Raw genomic sequence first — 22,856 nt, 5'->3', positions numbered from 1 at the left:
AAAATTGATATGTCCATTATATTTGGCTACATGTGGTGCCTTCTATAGGTGGTTTTTGTGGGAAAAAAATAAAACTACACCATTAAGAAAGATTTGTTAATAAATATTTATCATGAGAAGTTTTATTTTTTAATTAAAAAAAACCATGCTAGAGTAATCAATACATTTTACAATCCCATCCAAACCCCCTGTGAGCAGGATAGCTAACAAAGTTCAATCTGCTGACACTTACAAAATGGGCATTTACTACCACTAAGCCGTGACTCTGCGATCGCGGTCATATCAATTTATCATCGACAGACATAGACGTTTCAAAAAAACATCATGACAATTATTTTGCCACCTCGGGTGGTACCAATAAGTGGAATTTGAGGTCCTGTCCCATGGACTATCATGCTCAGTTTACATCCATTTGATATGCTATTGCAGTGTTGACATCGTTGAAGAGTTATGTCCAGGATTATCAGAAAAAAAAATTAACTACAATTACGAAAGGCCAGGTATTGCTTGTCTAAATATACTGAGATAAATTGGGTGGAAATGCAGATTTAATGTGTTAGGGCAATAGCAAAGAAGGTTAAACTAAAATGGCTGAGGATTATATATAGCTGACAATGGATTGTACAGGCAGCCTTTTAATGTCAATTCCAAATATTGTTTTTTGTGCATTTCTAAAGGCTCAAGACAGAGCTTAAAATTGATAGACTACTTGAAAATAACATTTTTATTCCTCGTGTCTGGACTCTCTGTCTGCAATAAGTTTAAAGATTCTGGCACAGACTTCCAATGTATCTTGGATATACAGAAAAACACAAAACTTGTATGGGCACTAACAAAGGATAAAAAGGAATAATTTAATTTCATGCAACAAGGAGCTGATACTTGAGGTCCCCCACCTTTTGGGCGGTATGAGGAATAGATATGTGTAATATGAAAGTTAAATATTGAAAGTTTTTTGAAATATCACATACACAAGCCAAGTTAATGAGAGGTTTGCCATGACAACATAATTCAGCCACTACCAGCCGTGATCTAATCAGGTTGACATAATGTCATGAAGAATAGATATCTGCAACATGTAAATTGAATATTCAATGGGTTTTTGAAATATCACGTACACAAAAGTGCATGGACGGATGATCGGTCGGTTGGTCGGAGCACATTGTAATGTCACGTCTCCGACCTCGTCTGAGGGGCGGGGGCCAAAAACAAACAAAAAACTAGAGGGGGAGCACTCAGGAGAGTGCAAAACCTCCGCCGCCAATATTGCTGGGTCACTCAAGTGAACCTTATATCTTATTCATTAAATATGATGTCAACAGTGCTGAGAGTTATAGTTCTTTTCTCCAACATCTTTTTTGGGGGGGGGGGGTGGAAATCACTTAAAACATGTAAAAATGCAAAAAAAAAAAATCGAAATTTTGTTGAAAAAAAAAGTTGCAAATTTTTTTTCTCTCACAATTTTTTTTGGGGGGGGTTGGAAATCACTTAAAATATGTAGAAATGCAAAAAAAATTGTTTTTCTTTTTTTGGGGGGGATAACAATTTTTTTTTTGGGGGGGGGGGGTTGGAAATCACTTAAAATATGTAGAAATGCAAAAAAAAAAATTTTTCTCTAACAAATATTTTTTGGGGGTGGGGGAACAATTTTTTTTTTTGGGGGGGTGGAAATCACTTAAAACATGTAGAAATGCAAAAAAAAAAATTGGGGGGTAACAATTTTTTTTGGGGGGTGGAAATCATTGAAAATATGTAGAAATGCAAAAAAAAAAAATTCTCTAACAATTTTTTTTTGAGGGGGGGGTAACAATTTTTTGGGGGTTGGAAATCACTTAAAATATGTAGAAATGCAAAAAAAATTTTTCTCTAACAATTTTTTTTTTGGGGGCGGGGGTAACAATTTTTTTGGGGGTGGAAATCACTTAAAACATGTAGAAATGCAAAAAAAAAAAATTTTCTATTCTTTGGGGTGGGGGTTGGAAATCACTGAAAATATGTAGAAATGCAAAAATAAATTCTCTAACAATTTTTTTTTTGGTGGGGGGTTAACAATTTTTTTGGAGGGGGTTGGAAATCACTTAAAACATGTAGAAATGCAAAAAAAAAAAAATTATTTGGGGGCGGGGTAAAAAATAATTTTTTTGGGGGGGTTGGAAATCACTTGCAAAACATGTAGAAATGCAAAAAAAATTTGGGGGTAACAATTTTTTTGGGGGGGGCTTGGAAATCACTTAAAACATGTAGAAATGAAAAAAAAATTCTCTAACAATTTTTTGGGGTGGAGGGGGGGTAACAATTTTTTTGGGGGGGGGTTGGAAATCACTTGCAAAACATGTACAAATGCAAAAAAAAAAAAATTTTCTCTAACAAATTTTTTTTTGGGGGGGGGACCAAGTCCAAAATTTAATGGCATGATCCTTGGACCATACCTACCCCCCCCCACCAAGTTTCGTCGAAATCCGTCGAGGAGTTTTTCCGTAATACTGTTCACAAACAAACAAACAAACAAACAAGCAAGCAGTCATAGACTGGTACTTACAAAATCGTCAACTTGACCTCTGACCTTGTCTAATAAAAGCTGTCTCTAGAGAAGGTAGCGATGCAAACCAGAAGTTTCTATGATGATTCTGTTCCAAACCATCAAAAATCGAATATTTGACCTCACGGTGACCTTGACCTTTGACCGATTTTGACCAAAATCTAATCAGCACTAGCCATCACCCTCCTGAATCACGTGGTGTAATTTGACATTGGTAGCTTCTTCCGTTCTCGAGTTATCGTACCTACAAACAAAAAAACAAACAAGCAATCATAGACTGGTACTTACGAAATCGTCAACTTGACCTCTGACCTTGTCTAATAAAAGCTCTCTCGAGAGAAGGTAGCGACGCAAACCAGAAGTTTCTACGATGATTCTGTACCAAACCATCAAAAATCGAATGTTTTGGATGTTTGACCTCACTGTGACCTTGACCTTTGACCGATTTCGACCAAAATCGAATCAGCGCTCGCCACCACCCTCCTGAATCACGTGGTGTAATTTGACACTGGTTGCTTCTTCCGTTCTTGAGTTATCATTTTTTGGATGTTTGACCTCACTGTGACCTTGACCTTTGACCGATTTTGACCAAAATCTAATCAGCACTCGCCATCACCCTCCTGAATCACGTGGTGTAATTTGACATTGGTAGCTTCTTCCGTTCTCGAGTTATCGTGCCTACAAACAAACAAACAAACAAACAAACAGAAACGGAAGTCATCAATATACTTACGAAATCTTTAGATTGCGTAAGTAACAAACAGAAACGGGTGAAAACAGTAACCTCCATCCATCTTCGAAGATGGCGGAGGTTAAAGACTGAGTGATACATCATGCATCATCAGGTTGTTCATTTGAAATCTTTTTGAGGACATCATCAGAAACTGTGTATGGCAAGTGGGAGAAGGAGGCGTAGAGGTGGAAAAAAAACAACTTCTACTTGAAGGTCGAGAGAGTTTAATAATGTTCTAATTTCACAAAGCAGATGTAGTTGAAGCCAGAAGGGTGAAAACATATTTGATTCAGTGGGTAATTATTTCAGGTAAATGAATATTTGTCAATTTGCGCATCACCTGTTGTCCTTTCCGCCTCCACTGATGCAGGTGTTCTGGTGATTCGTGACCACTGTTGACTTTTCATTGGTGCTGTGACTGTTATATTTATAATATCAGGCTGATGGTAGCCCATCTGCATGCCAGCAATAGGTGCACCTTTACTCACTGCTATTCCAACGATTCTTGGATGACAAGTCAGATCTCATATAACGCCCATTGAAAAGATTCCAGTAGTGGAGCCTCATGGGCCACTGCAGCAGTTATGATCAAGAGGGGTTCAAGGAAGCTTCCCATGCTTGTGAAACCAGCCCAAAGTCCAGTGCTTGTGAAAGATATGGTAACATTTGAATGTTTGCATTGTAAATATGACAACCATTATAATAAGTCCACCGAAGAAGAGCATGTGCTTTGATACACTTCCCAAATTGTTGATATCGGTCAAAGATGGTTGGTGGGAATTGCCAGGAATTGAAAACAGGACATGACAGTTCAGCAGCAAGCAAGCTATCACAATATTATCATAAAGAATAATAACAATAACCACAAAAACATAAATTCTGACTTCCTGAAGCAATTATCACCGAGAACAAAAGTTTGTGGAATGTGTTATGCAAATTTAGTCGGTGTGTGCAACACATCTCAGAGACTTTGCCAAAGTGTGCTGAAATTTGAATCGAACCAGTGAATAGAATAACATTGTTATGTTTGGGAGTCTAACATCAAAATAATGTCTGAGTGAACATATTTTCTAAAGGAAGGAGGATTATTGCAACCACAATGCTGCTCTCTCACCACCATTTGCCATATGCCAGTGGTATGGTACAAACATCCAAATGAGCATGGACAGGTAATATTGTAGAATGCGAAATAGTTTGGAATCGGGCTGTGATCATCAAGCATACTCTGCAATGAGGCATTTAAACTTACATATTGTTTTGTGCATGGGGAGGAGTACGACCCCCTCCCCCAATCCTCTCCCCAAACACACACACACACACACACACACACACACACACACACACACACACACACACACACACACACACACACACACACACACACACACACACACACACACACACACACACACACACACACACACACACACACATACACACTTGAATATTTTTAAGCATGTTTGTGTAATGGCAAAACCTCCATCATGCGTACATGCTTTGTGGATATACTCGTGAGATTGGCCATTATTCCGGTATAATTGGAGGAACCCTCTCTTCCCGTCTCCCAGTGGAGGATGGAGTTTCCCAAGGGCAGTGTTTTTGGCTCAGTCTCGTTCCTCACCTGCATTAATGACCTCTCCAATGCTCTGGAAAACCCTTTGTTCCTTTTTGCAGCCAACTTCACATTGTGTTGTACAGTAGCTACATCCCTCTGCTAAGCAGACAACAGATGGGTCTCTCGATATCTGCTTATCTGGAAACGATTCGACTCTGGTCTGATAAATGGAACAGGTCCTTCAATTTCAGGATAATCTCACAATCTGACTATAGTACTCCAGAATGATTGTCAAACGAACCCACCTATTGATTTCCTTTATCATCAACACTGTAAGAGATACAGTCTCTTGAACTTGTCGGCATCAGCCATGACCTTGCCTGGGCTGACCGCATTGCAAAGCTGGCCGATGCCAGCCACAGACTGGGCATCCTCCATCAAACCAAGTCTTTCCTCCGAACGACAAAGATACTCACAGTCTCCAAGACCTTTGTGCGGAACACAGTGGAGTACTGCCCTCTCCTATGGCCTGGCGCTGCAGCATCACATCTGTCTTTCATGTATTCTGTGCAATCTAAACTCTCAAAAGTACAGACTTGCAATCTCCCATGATGAGGCAGTTGCATAGCGTCTGCTACTTTCACATCACAGGCAGGTCGGTGGTCTCCTGTCTTCTACCATCTGTTCTCCAACAATGCTCTCTTCGTCCTCTGATCCTCTCCACCAACAGGATGTACACGTTCTCCCAGTAGCTTCCTCATGGGTAAACTTCCATAACCCAAGCTGACTACATTACCTCAACTCCTTTATTCGTTACTTCTCCCGTCTGTGGAACCACCTTCTACAGGCTGTTCTGTTTTACTCTTCCCGCCAGGACTTCAAGCAAGTAGTGCACTGCCATCTGTTGTCATCTCCAATTCTGATCCATGATTTTAATTACCCCATTAACCTTTCCTAACTGAACCATTGTCACTGTTTACTTCCCTCCCCATTCTCATTTTTAGATCCTCGTGGAGAATCTCTAAGTCTTACTCACGTTGTTGTTCTTCATCTTCTTCTTGTGGACTTTTTTGTTTCACAGCCTCCAGTTTTTATCAAAACTTCCTGAAACTTGGCATATATATGTAAAAATACCTTGCGCAGACAGTAACCATCTCCGATTTTGAAAATTCCTCCAAGAAAAAAAAGTTATGACGTCAAAATATCTCCGCTAATGGAAATCGCCTAAAAATTATCTCCGAAACTAGGCAAGCTTTTTGAATTGTGTTTGCGGGAATCGAACAGGGCATTAGCAGAGATGAATTACCGCACATATGATACATCACTATGACGTCATATCAATTTTTATGACGTCATTCCTGTTTTTTGACTTTTTGTTTCACAACCCAGAGTTTTCATCGGATCTTCGTGAAACTTGCCAAGTATATGCAGAAATCCCACGCACAGGCAGTAACCATCTCCGATTTTGGAAATTCTTCCAAGAAAAAAAGTTGACGTGATAATATCGCCGCTAATGGAAATCTCCTATACCATTATCTCCGAAACTAGGCAAGCTGTTTGAATTTTGTTTGCGGGAATCAAGCCGGGCATTAGCACAGATAATTTATCGCAAACCTGATACATCACAATGACGTCATATTCGTTTTTATGACGTCATCTTTAAGAGGACGAGGATTTTAGCTCATTTGAGCTTGTTTATGCTGTTCATCCATTCCCTTCATTGTCTTTGTCTCAATGTCTTTCATCCATTTGTCTCACTGTTGGGTCTGTCTTTCCCTTCCATGAGCCTCTCTCCTGTAAAGAATTTATTTTTTTGCCAAGTGGTCTCGCACAACTGATGTTCCCTTTTGTCACCTTCCTTATTTTACAAGTGTTAATCTTCCCATCTTATCAGTGGGCATATTACCTATTGTGCCAGGATGGTGTGAGGGCGGTCTACTTGTGATGCACGCAGGTATACATGGTGTCACCAAGAAAGGCCCATGGTGCTGATGTTAAAAAAAATAGCCATAGGTGCATGCTGGCTGTAGAGTTCAGTTGAGTCAGTAGGGAGAGTGTCAGTTAAACCAGGATGGTCACCCTGACAGGACTGGCAAAGAGCAGCACCATGCACAGACTTACTGTCAGCAGTCCGAAGGGTGAATTATCAGCTCGGAGCATGGAAAGCTTGACCGTGAAATGGCTCGCAGCATGCTGTCGGGCATTGGAAGTTTGCTGGTCCTCCAGCTTTGTCGAGCCCATCCCTCATCATTGCCCAAGGCATGCAATTTCTTCCTCCATACCTCCTTTCTTATTCATCCCTCCCAGCTCACAGGTTGCTTTATTCTTTTGCTTTCCACTATCCCACCAATTCCCTTGTTTTTACAGGTTCACAGCCATCGTGAGAAGGTTACGATAATCATCACCAATTATGTGCTCTGTGTTGTCCTACTTGTCCCATGTGGTTTTGTCTCGTATTTAATGAATAGCATTGTACATTATGGTATAGTTATTGTCATGATTTACTTTGATAGTAAGATCATCATTGCTTTGTTAATTACATAGTTTGATCCCAGCATACTCCCTTGTTTGCTATTGGTGGGAAAATGGTTGGAACATAGTTGGGCATGAACCAGGTAATGGGTAATTCCCTTTCAGCGTTTCCATTGGCCAATCACCGTATATCAATTTAGCGAGGCGTAGCATCCACGTTTATGGGGTAGATCAGAGTGAACATCTTGCCTGATCCTATATGTATATATATATATATATATATATATATATATATATATATATATATATATATATATATATATATATATATATATATATATATATATATATATATATATATATATATATATATATATATATACACGAGGTCCATCTAAAAAGTAACGGGACTGACTTCACAGAAATTTTATTCCAAAAAGCTATATTGAAATCACAGCTTGTCCCCTTTAAAATAGTTTCCCTCCAGTCTCACACACTTGTCCATCCTCTTCTTGCACGCTTCGATGCACCCCCGGAAGGCTTCTTCTGGAATCCTCCGGAGCTCCGTTGTCACAGCCCTTTTTATGGCCTCCACATCAGGAAATCGGGTCCCTTTGATCATCTCCTTGAGCTTGGGGAATAGGAAAAAAATCACAAGGGGCCAAATCTGGTGAATACGGGGGTTTCTCCAGAGTTGGCACGTTCCACTCCACCAGAAACTGTCGGATGCTCAGGGCAACGTGAGCAGGGGCGTTGTCATGGTGGAGCACTCAATCGTTGTTCTCCCACAGATCCCTCCTCTTGTCCCGGACTGATCTCATGAGGTGCCGGAGGATCTCCTTGTACACAAATTGATTCACTGTTGGACCCTGTGGTAGAAACTCGAAGTGGACGATGCCCTTGATGTCAAAAAACGCGATGAGCATCACCTTGACCCTTGACTTCGACATCCTTGCTTTCTTTGGTCTTGGTGATGCCGGACTTTTCCACTGATGACTGCGGTTTGGTGTCCGGATCATATTCGAATATCCATGATTCATCGCCAGTAATGACTCTCCCAAGCAGGTCTGGATCATCCTCGAGGTGCTTGATAATGTCTTGACAGACGGTGACTCTTTGCTGTTTCTGGTCCTTGGACAACAGCTTGGGGACCATCTTTACACACACCTTGCGCATTTCGAGATTTTCAATGATGATGCTCCAGACAGTGTCCTTGTTGATGGAAAGTTCCTCAGCAATCATCCGCACCGTGAGTCGACGATCTGCACGCACCATCTGCTTCACACGCTCGATGTTGTCCGCCATTCTGCTCGTTGAAGGTCTTCCAGACGGTGGATCGTATTCAACCTCCTCCCGTCCCTCTTTGAACCTCTTGTACAAGTCAAATACACGTGTAAGTGACATCGTTTCTTTCCCGTGGACTTGCTGCAGCATTGCGAAGGATTCGGAAGGTGTTTTGCCAAGCTTGGCAAGAAACTTCAGATTGGCTCTCTGCTAACGACCCATAGCGTGACGACTCAGACGAGACAACGTGTAAAACACGACCTGTAAAAAATCACACAATGAGCACAGTCAACCATCACCAATCAGATATATTGTTGGAATGTTGCGAAAGACTGTGACGCAACCCGTTCATTCAAGTTGTGCAAGTGGAGCACACAGCAAGCTCAGTCCTGTAACTTTTTAAACGGACCTTATATATATATATATATATATATTGTTAGGCTAACATAGAGAGTGCATGGACACGCAGGTGACCCGAGGATCAGTTATTTCATTAGTCTTTGCATAGATTGTCCTTGGTCCAATGTGAAAGGACTGGTTGGGAGGCATGCATTGGCTGTGCTGCATTTGTACCATGTCATGTCTTCCCCCTCCCCTTCTCTTGCTTTCAATCTTTCTTCCTTCCCACCATCATTCTGTTTAATCCTTCTGTTACTTTCAATCTCTTTTCCTTCACCTGACCGTTCTGTTCAATCCCTGTGTGACTTTCAATCATCCCTGAATTTCCCCCATAGGCCCATTTTTTACGGTCTACCAAGAATCACCCCTTCATCAAGCGTCCTTTCAAAAATCCCTCCTTCACCCCATCGGTCTTACCTTCAATCCCGTGGCCATTCGGTCATCACTCGGTCGTGCGGGGTTCCTTTCATGTTCCCTCCATCCGCGCATTACTTGGTAACCCATCGGGTGCTCTCGCATGCGTGCTCGTGTCACAATTCAAATGCATATTCATGGCGCCTGGTGCTCATCGTGGCCTGCGGGCGCGGAGCTTCTTGCAGGTGAGTCACAATGCAAAACAGTGCGACTGGGCGTTTTCCGTGTGAAGGAGGGGGCTCGGCGCTCTCACTGCGACGTTAGGCAACTAAAGGGCAGGAGCTTCGTTGAAAGTTCCCTCAGAATGTTGTGGTAATTTCGACAAGTGATGTCAAGCACCCGCCCCCATCGGCTGCGGACCAATTGGAGGGGGAGAAGGCTTGTAGGAGAAGGGGAAGAAAGCCGATGTGAAGAAGAAGCAGAGAGGTGCGGAGAAGCACTTTTCGTCGCTGCTTGCTCTCGCAAGGACGAAAAGCGCTCCTGAGCAGACGGCTCAGAAAGGGAAGAAGCAAAAGGCAGAAAGCAGAAGAGAGGGTGGAAGGCTGAGGGAAGCAGAAAGAGAAACGAACAGGACAAGCTCGCATGAGCAGAAGACGAGAAGACTGAGAAGACTCGTGAGGGAAGGAACAAAACCGCGTGAGGGAAAAGAAAGGAAAATTTCACGAGCAGTTGGTGTTGAGCTTCTCTGGAAAAAGAACACTCCTTCCACGAGCGTCGTCCTGCCCCCTCGATCCTGTCAGCCACGAAGGACGAGGAGGGTGAACGGCGGCACGTCATCGACGGGGTTCTGAAGAGGAAGAATCTGACGTAGAGGAAGACGAGTCACACATCCAGCTCACATATCTGGGACGCCAGAGAGGACTCGCCGACTGGGTCCGGGCACCACAGGGACGTGGCTGCGTGTCCCCATCGCTTCACATCGCCAATGCCCATCTTCCCCATCCATTTTCCTCCGCATTCTCCTGTATATTTGTGTGAGGTGAGGGAGAAAAGGAAAGACTGCTTTCCTTTTCTCCATTCATTACTTGTATTTTATTTTCAAGTCCTCCTTGTTTTATTCTTTTCCCTTGAGTGAATGATGGCCAAGTCTTTTGTTTAAGTAAGATTGGAGAAGAATCCATGTTATGGTTAAATCTGCTCTTATATGCCTTTTTGCTTTCTTGCTTATAAATACTTTCTTTTAAATGATTGCTTGCTTGTGTGTTTGTAATATATAATTGTTTGTTGCGGTTTCCAATCTGTCTCGGTTGTCTTTTACTTTACGAGCCCGATGCAGTGCAAACGTAAAATTTGACGGGACGTTCTACCCCAATAATTTGCTTTGTCAGCCAGCCAGCCAGATGATCCGGTAGCTGAGGGGGTGTGCAGCATTGGGATTCTCATGTGTGCACTATGTGTGAATGTTTTGATAGTTATTGAGGAACTCTGGGAAGGGTTCGGAACAGCATAGCACTTACCTTGTGTAGGTCTTCTTGAGTTGCTTTATGCAGCTTCTTCGGTGAGAGGAGTGTGGGAGGGGTCAATTGTGTGTACGTATGTATATATGTATATATATATATATATATATATATATATATATATATATATATATATATATATATATATATATATATATATATATATATATTGTTACGGCTGTGGAAATTCGCAGAGCACCATATAGATCCTTAGATCAGTTATGCCGATAAGTCTGTGTTCAGATAGATTTCCCGACTGTTGTCTAAAGGGATTTATTTGTGTCACCCGGGATGTGATCTTTGAGTTAGCCGTTTTTCTTTTACTATCGTTATTTTGGACCAACGACAATGCCAACCACCAACCACCCTCTCTGCAACGCCAACCACCAACCACCCTCTCTGCAACGCCAACCACAGATCACCTTCTCCACTACGCCAACCACCCACCACCCTCTCCACAACCGCCTTCACAACAACATCTTCTCACCATCTCCTAAACCACATCTCCCCCAATAGACCAACCCAAACAACATTGCCTCACCTTCATCCCCGAAGCGACACCATCTTTGCACCAGCCGCGGCGAATCCGCATCGAACGGCATCGCTGCAGGCACATGCGGGGGGTTGCTCGCCACGCAAGTCGGTGATCTCAAGCACGTCCGCTCACTGTGCAAGTCGGTAACTTCGAGCACGTCCGCTCGCCGCGCAAGTCGGTGATCTCGAGCACGTCCGCTCTGTGCAAGCTTCGTCCGAGATTCGGATCAAGAGAGCGAGAGGGGCGGAGCCAGCGGGGGGGGGGGGGTCAGAGATCAGATGTGAGAGTGCGAAGGCAAAATCTCGTCTCTCAGGCCAGAAATAAGGGCGAGTGGAACGCCAACCGCGGAGAGTCGGTGGAGTGTCTGTTGGGGTTCGGAGCACCTGGAGCCTGAAGCCTGCAGTCGGTGGAGAAGCTGAGGAGAGCGGAGGAGACGCAAGCACGGCCAAGCTTGCTGCGCCGCACGGAGCTGCGTGTTCGTGTGCGAGCCGGAGAGAGCTCACCAACCAGCTCCGAACGGTCTGAGGTGATTGTGCTTCGGAACGGTCCGAGCATCGCTGAGGGACGAACGGGTTCTTAAAGAGTGCATCAACTCAAAAAGAGCAAAGATCCGTTCGTTCCTCTCAGGCGTTGCCGGCTGGGGCCCGAATCACCAGGCCGCGGCCGAGCCGCGGTTACGCCAGCTGCCGTGGGGACGGAACGTCGTGGGTCACCCCAGCGAGGAAGGTAACCAGCGCGGCCTCACGGAGCCACTGCGGTCTACACGGCTCCGTGCAATAAAGACCCAAAGAGGTCCAGTCTACCCCTCGTCTGTCCTGGGGTTTTTCGTTGCTTTTCTTTGTATGAAAGTTGTGGCGCCGAGTCCATCAAGTAAAACTGTATAAGTGACTGTACATAATAGATAGACGGTATTAGCTCTTTCCTTTGCATTGTGTTTGGCTGTATAATTGCATGCGTGCTTCCCCCATTCATTGCATGACTGCTTACGTGCTTATGTGTTGTTTGAAAATAAATGTGCTTCCTTAAATGTTGACCTGTTCGTCGCGTCATTTTCCCCAATTGAACTGCCGTATTGCATTTCGGAATAATAGCGGGCTTTTTAATAGCCGATAATAGAATCGGGTTCAGCGAGGCCTCGCGATAATACCCCGCTCGGTTATCCCAAAACGGAGCGAGCTGCTTAAGCGGCTCGTGTCCAAGCAGGCCTCGCTGAGGTACAATCTCTCTGTAATCTACCCGCGCGAATAATTAGGTAAATCGATTATTTGGCAATCGGACCTTGTAGCGCGGGTAGAGTGCGGACAAGGTTGTGGTGTGCTTGGAGCTCACCCGTGACTGGTTTTCGGCGTTGTTCCGGAAAGTCGCGACTGAATTGTCCGTCCGGTGGGCGTACAGCGACGATTCAGCTAAAGCGGCTGTCCGCACGCCGGCGGGCGAGAATTCGTAACAATGTATGTATATATATATATATATATATATATATATATATATATATATATATATATATATATATATATATATATTAGGTCACCGAAATAGGTGACCCTAATTGTAAGTAATTCTGTCTGTTTGTTTGGATGTTTGTTCATTTGTCATCAGCATAATTGGTTGTAAACGTCGGCGGATTTTGACCAAATTCGGGTGGTAGGTACATCTTATGACCTAGTGCATTGGAAATTGTGATGGTTGCTAGGGACGCTTTGGTTCCCTCGCAACAACCGAAAAAAACCTTCAAAATCGGTACCATTCACGCAAAATCAATTCCGAAAGCCATTATCCCACGTAGGGTTATGAAATTTGGCACGAATGATCTACAGGTGATGCTCTATCAAATATATTCCGGTTTTTATGATATATGGAATACTTTACCCGCAGCGCCTCCTACAATTAGGTTATGCGCGAAAATTGGCGAAAATTGAAAGCCCCCTAGTAACCAGGTGAGTGCATCGATACGAATGAAACTTTGCAGGTTCATGGTACTCAATGAGTACTACAACTTTGCCTCAGGACATATTGACCGATTTCACTTAGGTCAGGGGTCAAAGGTCAATTCGTGCAAAAATCGATAATATGCGAGAGCTGGAGGTGCCTTCGCGTCAAATGCTACTCCTCCGAGGGTTATGGTCGGATGGTCATGAAAATTCACACTAATCGTCTGGAATACATTGTGCACAAACGATTGAGCCAGATTTTCGATTTAGATCTTTGTTCACCCACAGCACCCCCTTGAACTTTGGGGATTTCCGATTTCAAACCGCATTTTCGGTACTTTTCATACAAATTCATACCGAGTAGTTATCAGTAGATGGAACTGGATGAGATATGATATGCATGATCTCAAGGTGATTCCCGATCCGCTATATGACATCCATTTTGCTCTATATCATATAGTTTCCATGCTCGGCGACCCATCTCCACCTACCGGCTTGTGTGTGTGTATATATATATATATATATATATACATATATATATATATATATATATATATATATATATATATATATATAGATATATATAAATATATATATGTATATATATATATATATATATATATATATATATATATTACATACGCATGAACACTAGTGGGGTATGCCTACACATTGTAAGCAATAACAAACCGTGCTTCCCCATTTTCTCTGGTGGGTCAACTACATATATTTTTTCATGTATTTATTTTCATTTCCTCCGCCACCGGAGGTGAAGGAGGTTATGTTTTCACCCCTCTCTGTCTGTTACTTGCAAAATCCTGTTTATTTTGCCAAAATATTTGTTTTTGCAAATGCACAAGCAAGCAGTCATTTAAAAGAAAAAAAACTTGCAAAATCCTCGTACTTGCAAAATCAAGTATATTGGTCAGTCGATTTTGTTATCCTGTATGTTTATCACCTCCAGGTCACAAGTCTAAACCATTCTTCACAAAACTTTACCGCATGATGGAGGTTGTTATAAACATGAAGCCTATTGTTTTTGAGGTCAAAAGGTCAACACAGGCCAAAGGTCATCAACTTCGGTGAGATTTCTAAAATCCTCAATTTTCATCCAATTGACTTGAAATTTGAAGAGGATTTGCAAATTTGGTCATTGAATTCAACCAGCAATTATTTTTGAGGTCAAATTTGTTTTCTGCATTTTGCAATTATCGTGCTCTTGACGTCTTCTTGTTTGTCTGTTTGTTACTTGCAAAATCGAAGATTTTTCAAATGTATTGGTGAATCGATTTTGATAGTCTGTCTGTCTGTTTGTGTCAGATCAGGTCAGATTAGATCTGTGACTTGCTACAGGTACCATGTAAACCTGTACTAATCTGTTCCATGGTCGGGTTGTTGGCGAGCTAAACTGTCTCCCCCACCAAGTTTCTTGGTGAGGAGGGTGCTTGATACGGACATCCAGCAGGATGAAGAACAAAACCTGACAAAAAGCAGAGGAGCTCCTTGTGAGCCAACGGCCATCCATATCTAGTGCCCAACTGTGTCTGCGTACGTCCTCCTGCAGTTGGGTTACTTTTTATTAAGACGTTGGTGGCAGGATTTACACTCAAGTCACTGTAAAACCCTTCATTCCACAGAACATTCCAAAAGCATCAAAAAAATCTGAAAACCCACTCCATGGGAGTCCTTCGCAGGGCAGCTCACCGGATGACGGGATTGGGGCAAAGCCTTCAGGACCCCCAATCGTTGATGATAGGAGGGAAACTATGGGGAAACCTTCCCGGGTCAGATTGCGGTAGTGTGTGTATCGGGGTGGTGCTGAGGTGTCGTCCACCAGACGGCAGTCTCCTTGGGTTAACCTGAGGCGGTCCCTTCGGGTAGGTGCCTGCAATGTCCTCTATCTAGGAGAGCATGATCACTTGTCTCTGTTATCATCTGAGCTGAAGCGTTTGGACATCGATATTACGGCACTCTCTGAGGTTCGGAGACCAGATAGTACCGAGATCATGGTGGGTGGTTACACCTACTATTGGTCTGGTTGCTCTGATTGTTACCATTCCCAAGGAGTTGCTGTAGCTGTGTCCAATAAGCTGACTTCAATGATAATTAATTGAGGTTACACCGGTCAACGAGCGTGTTTTGAGATGAAGGATTCGTCACTCCGTGGGTGTCATTTCCTTGGTCTCTGTATATGCACCGACTGAGGTGAGTGATCTCACCGTGAAGGAAGAAATTCGATGCCACGCTCGAGTCTGTTGTTGATCAGTGCCGCAGGCGAGATACTCTTCTCGTCTTCGGGGATTTCAATGCATCAACTGGAACTGATCGGGTTTCCCTCCTGTCATCATCGACTGCCATTGCGTTCTTCCAAGCCTGTCCCTTGGTGTACTGCAGTTAGAGCAGAGGGTGGTGGACTCTTAAAGGAGGAGTCCGAAGTGAAGGCCCGCTGGGCTGGCTATTTTGAGCGGCTGTACCAGGCTGATCACCCAGCTGTTGAGTTGGACATCAGGGATGTTACAATCCCTCTTGCTGACCCTCCAATCAACTGTGGTCCACCTTCGTTTGTGGAAACACAGGCTGCGGTGAACCGGTTGAAATGGGGGTAAAGCTTCAGGGATCTGTGAAATCCATGCTGAACTTCTCAAGGCTGGTGGAAGTGCTGTACTCATGTCATTGCATGCAGTTCTGTGCTCTGCCTGGAACACAGGCATCATCCCAATTGACTGGAGCAGGGGCCTTGTCGTCCTTCTCTGGAAATGGAAGGGTGATCGCCAAGATTGCAACAACTACCGAGGAGTGACGCTGCTCTCAGTGCCGGGAAAGGTCTTTGCTCGGATAATTCTTGATAAGGTTCACCACCATCTGCTTGAGCACCAGCATCCAGAACAGTCAGGCTTTCCACCAAAGAGGTCAATAGTTGACCGTATCCTTGCTCTTCGGGTCCTCACCGAACGCAGACGAGAGTTTCGGCAGGGGCTGCTTGCAGCCTATGTTGATCTCTGTAAAGTGTTCGATTCAGTGAATCGGGATGTCCTCTGGAGGATTCTTGGTCTTCGTGGGGTGCCACCAAAACTGATCGATCTGATGTCTGAACTCTACTCTGGAACTGAGAGTGCTGTTCGATGTGGTGAAACCATCTCTGACTTATTTCCATTTGTTACTGGAGTTTGTCAGGGGTGTGTACTGGCCCCCACGCTTTTCAGCGCTGATATGGACTGGATTCTCGGGAGGATGTTGGAGAGATCAAGCTGCGGTGCATCATTTGAGAATGTCAAGACCTCCGACCTTGATTTTTCAGATGATGCAGTCATCTTTGCAGAGACTCGAGATATCTTTTTGGCGGCCCCTGAGGTGCTGAACGAGGATTCGGAGCCCCTGGGATTATGAGTCAAAACTATGATCCAGGCTTTCAATGACATCTTGGATGCTGCTGTCCTGTCTGTGCCTGTTTGTGGTGAGGATGTTGAAGTCGTAGAGAGATTCACTTACTTTGGCAGTGATATTCATGTCTCTGCTGGCTGTGAGCCAGAGGTCAACAGACATCTGGATCGGGCCTGGGGAGTGATTGATTCACTGGATCATGGGGTGTGGTGCTGCCGATACCTGTACGGGAGGACGAAAGTCCGAGTCTTCAGGTCCTTTGTGTTTCCAGTCTTGCTCTATGGATGTGAAACTTGGACACTAACCAGGGATCTGAGATGGAGACTTAATTCTTTTGGCACCAGGTCTCTTTGGAGAATCCTTGGCTGTCACTGGTTGGACTTTGTGTCCAACAAGCGGTTGCCGAGAGAGACTCAAATGAGATTTGTTTCCTGCATAGTCTGTTAGCATCAGCTGCGGCTGTATGAACACGTGCCTCATTTTCCTGATGCTGATCCTGCTCACCAGATTCTCTCTGCGAGGGAGTCTCATGAGTGGAGGAGGCCAATGGGCCGACCACGTGCCTCGTGGTTGAAGCAGGTTGCTCAGTGTCTCAAGGAGATGGGGGATGGGCCAGGCATCTGCCTGGGGGATAGCCAGACGGAGGCCCATGGAGTACCTGCGGAAAGTGGACGCAGCGACGCGCTGCTCCGGCACATTCTCCCATACCTGACCTGACCTGACCTGTTTGTTTGTCTGTCTTTTTATCTCTACAGGTCACAAATTTAAACCGACCTTCATGAAACTTCACAACATGGTAGAGTTTGTTGGCCAAAGGAAGAAGCATATTGTTTTGGAAGTCATTAGGTCAAAATATGTCAAAGGTCAACAACTTTGGTGAGATTTATAAATTCCTCAATTTTCAGCCGATTGACTTAAAGTTTGAAGAGGATTATATTTCAGGTCACTGAATTCAACCAGCCAATTATTTTTTCGGTCAACATGGACCAAAAGGTCAACATAGGCCCAAGGTCACCAACTAAGGTGGTATTTCTAAAATCTCAATTTTTATACCATTGACTTGAAATACTTTGAAGATGATTTATATTTCATGTCATTTAATTCAACCAGTGAATTATTTTTTTTCGGTCAATGCAGATCAAAAGGTCAACATAGGCCCGAGATCAACAACTAAGGAGGTATTTCTAAAATCCTCAATTTTCATCCCATTGACTTGAAATTTGAAGAGCATTTGCATATCAGGTCACTGAATTCAACCACCAATTATTTTTGAGGTCAACATAGGCTAAATTTCTAAAATTGTCAATTTTCATCTGATTCACTTGAAATTTGAAGACGAGTTGCATATTTGGTCATTGCATTCAAGCACCAATTACTTTTGAGGTGAGATTTGTTTTATGGATTTTGCAAGTGTCATGCTCTGCACGTCTTCTTGTTTGTTTCTCTTTGTGCAGGATATCTCAAAAAGTTGTGGACAGATTTGGACGAAACTTCGTGGACACATTGGGTGTGTGACATGGTTCGATTTTCGTGAAGATCCGAATCTGGATCTGGATACGAGAATTATTTAACTTTTTAAAGTGATTCTTCACCATTGAGAGAAATGGCAAACACAACGATATATGGCATGATATTTCAAAAATGTATTGGGCCCCATATGTTTTCGTGGATCAGGCATTACGTGGTGGAGGTATGCGCCCTACTGAGTGCCCTTCTGGTTTATTTATTTTTTCATTTATGTATGCTTTCCGATGGTTCTGTGATTTGAACCCGGTGTATCGGCTTTGATGTCCGTCGGTCCACGGAATTTCAGCTTTCTACATCACTCAGAAGGTACCGAATGAAAAATAATATGAGTCAGTGAATCATTAGAATGAGCTTTCTACATTCGATACATACATGTATCAAGACAGCTTTGAGGTATGTTCACTTTCCTTTGAGCTGTCTCACATTGGTTCAAATCTCGACCCAATAATACAATGTCAGTGCAAGCAGGCCATGGCTTCACAAATTGTGCCATCCCTCATGTAGATGTTAAGCTGTTTTTGCCGTCTCCGAGCATTAGCTGGAGGATGTTGAAAATCCCACGGTGTTTTGCGAATAGTTGGTGCATCATCGCCAGCGTTCCAGTAAAATTGCAAATTCTTGCTACCTTTAGTTGAGCATCTGATGAGTAGTTTTCATGAAAGACCTGGACAAAAAAATCTTTCTCCACGGCCTACCCTAAACGAAGTTGTGATTAATTGGGCCAGTTGAATTAGGAGTATGTGTGCACTGTGTATTAGTGGCGCCGCACAGGATCTATGGATGCGCCTCACCGAGTACTACAAACGTAGGGGAGCAGATTTTCGAAATTCGAAATTTTGAAGGGGGGAAAACCCTTTATTTGGGAAATTTTTCAATCACTGTGGCTTCTACATTTATTCTTCGGTGACAACTATCACTGTGCCTATATATGCGACTAATGAGGGTCTACAAAATAGCAGTTAACGATTTTCGCGTTTTTTTAAGGGGGGGAGGGGGGGGAGAAAAATAAAAAAATAGTTCTGGGCCCTACTACATTTATGTTTTTTTTTTTTTTAAGAAAGTCCGCGCCACCACGTAAAGGGTCACCCAACTGGTTAGCCCCCACATGGCAGCAGGAAGGCCTAACTATAGCTAAGCTGCCCGGGGGGGGGGGGCGCTACTCCCCCAACTCTCAGTTGGAGTAAACTAGCTAACCTAACCTAACCCTAACCTATAACCCTAACGACCTGCCTTGCATTGTGTAGCCAGAGATATTCTTCCTGAGTATGCTTTTTAGCCTCTCTGTCAAGTGACGTCACCCTAGCAGCAGGGACAGGCACATTCTTGACACTGCTGGTTACAGGAGGCACGTCAGTGTAACACTGTGGCAGCTGGCGGATGAACGTGCTTGCATCCCCAGATCCTCCAGTTACGACTATGGTTCGATCCACACCTTCTCCCATGAAATTGGGATGTTGGATCAGTGAGATAGCTGTGCCATGGAAGGAGGACTTCTCTGTTGTTGAACTCAGATTGTGATCTATATTGTCCACTGCAGCAGTAGTAAAAACTTTTCCACGCATCTTGGGCGGGCAGACAACTTGCTCCAAGTGAAACTGCTCGCAGACACAGTTCCCCATCTGCGCTGTGAGGCGGAGGACACGATCATACGAGATGCTCATGCCAACGTGTGCCAGCCTATCCACCAGTTCCTTCTTGCGCATGTGGGTGTGTAACATCATCCCCACATATATTGGAAGAGGCGTTTCTTGCGCAGGGCTGTGCCGTGCAGTGGAGGATGGTGAGGTGCTTTGCATACGCTTGTGTTTTACGCTGTTGAACTTCACAATTTGAGCAATGGTAACTGCTGCATTGCTTGTGTCTGTCATCTGGTCCTTGATGCTGGGTCCCTCTAAGACCATGCTGACCAGGCCAAGCAGCATTTGTGGCACAGACTCTTTCTGGCATCCTTCAGGGAACCCAATGAAAGGCTTGGCTTCTCCAAACATGTGGCGGCGCACGACTTTTGCAGCACATGCAAGATGGATAGCATCATTGTCGCTGTCAATTTCACAAGCTTTAGCAATAGCATCGCCAACATCTTCTCGAAATGCCAACAGGATGTCTCTTCCCTTGCTGTGTGATTGCATGTCAGGGAACTGGGCAAGGAGTCTCTGCTTGAGACGTGTGGCATGTACCCTTGTGTTGCTCCTGATGCTTAGCTGTTCAATTCTTGACAGGTATAGTTGAGCCAGTTCTGCAAACTTGAACACTGGTGCCGTCTCCTCATCCTGTCTGGTCTCTTCAATAAAGAGCACAAGTTCAGCAAAAGCTACTCTTGACAGCTCTTTCTCTGGTTCAGTTTCTCCTGGCGCTTCAGAAGATCGGGTCGCTCTGGCACGATTATATAACCCTGACAAGCATTTGGCATGGTACTCAGCTTCCAGGGCCACCATGTCCCCAGCACTGAGTTTGCCAAGTAGGGCACTGTCTTCAAGGAGGGTCGCACAGTCCCTCACGTGCCTGTCAATTGTGAAGGTCGCTGCCTCATGAAGCCATTCTGAGCCTGCAGGTTGTTCACAGAAGAAACAGGAGGGGGGCCTTGACTTATCTGTGCTCGATGAGAGGGGCCTGGTGCGCTTGCATGCATCAGTATTATGGCTGTCATCAGCAGTTACACGCATTCGCTTTTCGGCTCTCTGTACCTTTGTCCTGTTATATTTCAGTCGACAGGTTTCGTGATAACCAGCACTGTTCGCAACCATAGCTGCTTCAATTCCGTGACCTTCGTCAAGCCGGCGTAACTGAAGCGTACGTGGAAGCTCCTTTCGTTCATTGAATCTGATCAGATTTTCGGCCAGGGAACTGTAGCCGCTCCCAACATCTGTTCGCTTGGACTGTGAGGGACGAGTCAGTGTCTCTTTCGTGTCGTCTTGACAGATGATACACAGGTTCCAGTTTGTTGTTGGTGGATGTGACGACGTTGAGACAGGTCGCTCTGGGTCGACCAACCTGAAGCTCTTGGACATGGCTGCTATTAAGCGACAACCACCATCACCAACCTGCAATGACAAATAAATATATTAGAGTCCATGTTATGACTATACGAGCATATTATACAAATTTTAATTATTTCCCAAAAAAAGGTTTCCCCCCACCTCCACCCCCCTCCCCCCTTCACAATTTCGAATTTCAAAAATCTGCTCCCATACGTTTGTAGTACTCGGTCGGTAAGGCGCATCCATAGACCCCATAAACGATGAAATCGTTCCACAAATGTAGAAGCCCTAGCCATTTTAATTCCTCTGGTCGCCATTTTAATGTCACCTTGCCGCCATTTTGTAAAATGGCTGCCATGGCCCTCAGAGGCTAAATCTGTGGTGGCCAAATATCCAAATCGCTTCATAATATGTCTTTCTACAAGTGTGCCAAATTTAGTGCTTTTATCACGAAATGCACATTAGGTTAGCTATGCTGCCCCACTAGTATTGTCTGTGTTCACTGATGTATTTGCAAAACACTGAATTATTTTCGGTGATTGTTGTTTTTTTCTTTGCTAACAACAATAACAACCTACTCCATCGGTAGCTATGTGACCGTTCGCTTTGATGGTGTGATAAAAAGTTGCCAGTTGGCTCACATCGACTGTGAAAGTGAAACGATATTGCTAAAGAAAGCACTTTACATTTAATAAATGGGTTTCAAACGATCCAAATCCTGAAAGCATGTGGAGAGAGAACAAAACAACAGGAGCTTCCCTTTTAGAAAAGGCGTGGGGAGAAGGGGAAGTGGGGGTGGGTTGAATTTAATGCTGGCTGCAGCTGCCTGTACAAATAATTAATCCTACATTTTACACAAGTCACTCCTTGAAAGTCACTCACTCTCCCTTCCACCCGGTGGAGTCTGCAAGAGTACGCTTATCTGAACCCGCACACAGGCCCTGCAGCGTTCCCCTCGGGGTCTTTGCACATACTCGAGCTGGCAATATTGCCTGGTGACATCTTGCAGAAGGGCATGGGGCCCCTCACACTGGACCCCTTCCCTCTAACTCTCATCCTTTGGGTCTGGGGTTGTCCCATCTTGTTAACTCGATGTCTTGTCAACACGTTGGCCCGTCTAAGTGCGTTCATGATTCATACAGGACATGCATATGTTCCTGGCATATCGACATCATGTGCAGGTGCATTCCACTATTATTGCTTTTGAAAAATTCAACAGAAATCATGAAATCATTTTCGCCCTCAATATTTCTCCTAAGACTAAGATTAATATTTTAATATGCTGAAATTGCTCAGAAACCTCGTTCTTGCCTTTCTCTGGAAAGGCCATATCATTAGGATTGCATTGAACAGGAAAAACCAAAAACCAACTGCTCCATATTGTCCTTCTCCATTTTTCATTCGTGCAATTCTGTTCTCATTTATGGTTTTCATCCTTCAAAGTGCTCCTCCAGCCAACAGCAGATAAAGCCATGATTCGTACAGAGACAGAGCACACAAAACGACTTTATGACCTTCGATACAACTTAGAACCCTTACTGTGAGACTCGCACCGACTGTTCAATCATACTTGGAGACTCCCACTCTCCTCGGGGATAGAGAGCGCACAGGAAGAGATGTATGATCTCAATAAAAGAACATCCAGTGCCTC

The 22,856-nt window shown here is 44.1% G+C and overlaps 1 protein-coding gene across 1 annotated transcript; it reads right to left on the bottom strand.

The window, feature by feature from the left end:
* Positions 1-19,375: 19,375 nt before the first annotated feature.
* On the bottom strand, positions 19,376-21,242 carry LOC147015515 (uncharacterized). The gene has a single exon (XM_085849159.1). The coding sequence runs from the start codon at positions 21,233-21,235 to the stop codon at positions 19,433-19,435; it is 1,803 nt and encodes a 600-aa protein (XP_085705285.1). The 5' UTR covers positions 21,236-21,242; the 3' UTR covers positions 19,376-19,432.
* Positions 21,243-22,856: the final 1,614 nt, after the last annotated feature.

This window comes from Eptatretus burgeri, chromosome 12, assembly GCF_056783735.1.
Source record: "Eptatretus burgeri isolate ZD-2024b chromosome 12, Ebu_testis_v1, whole genome shotgun sequence".
Taxonomy (NCBI): Eukaryota; Metazoa; Chordata; class Myxini; order Myxiniformes; family Myxinidae; genus Eptatretus; species Eptatretus burgeri.
The sequence above is the reverse complement of the archived record's forward strand: the minus strand, read 5'-3'. Positions and strand labels throughout refer to the sequence as shown.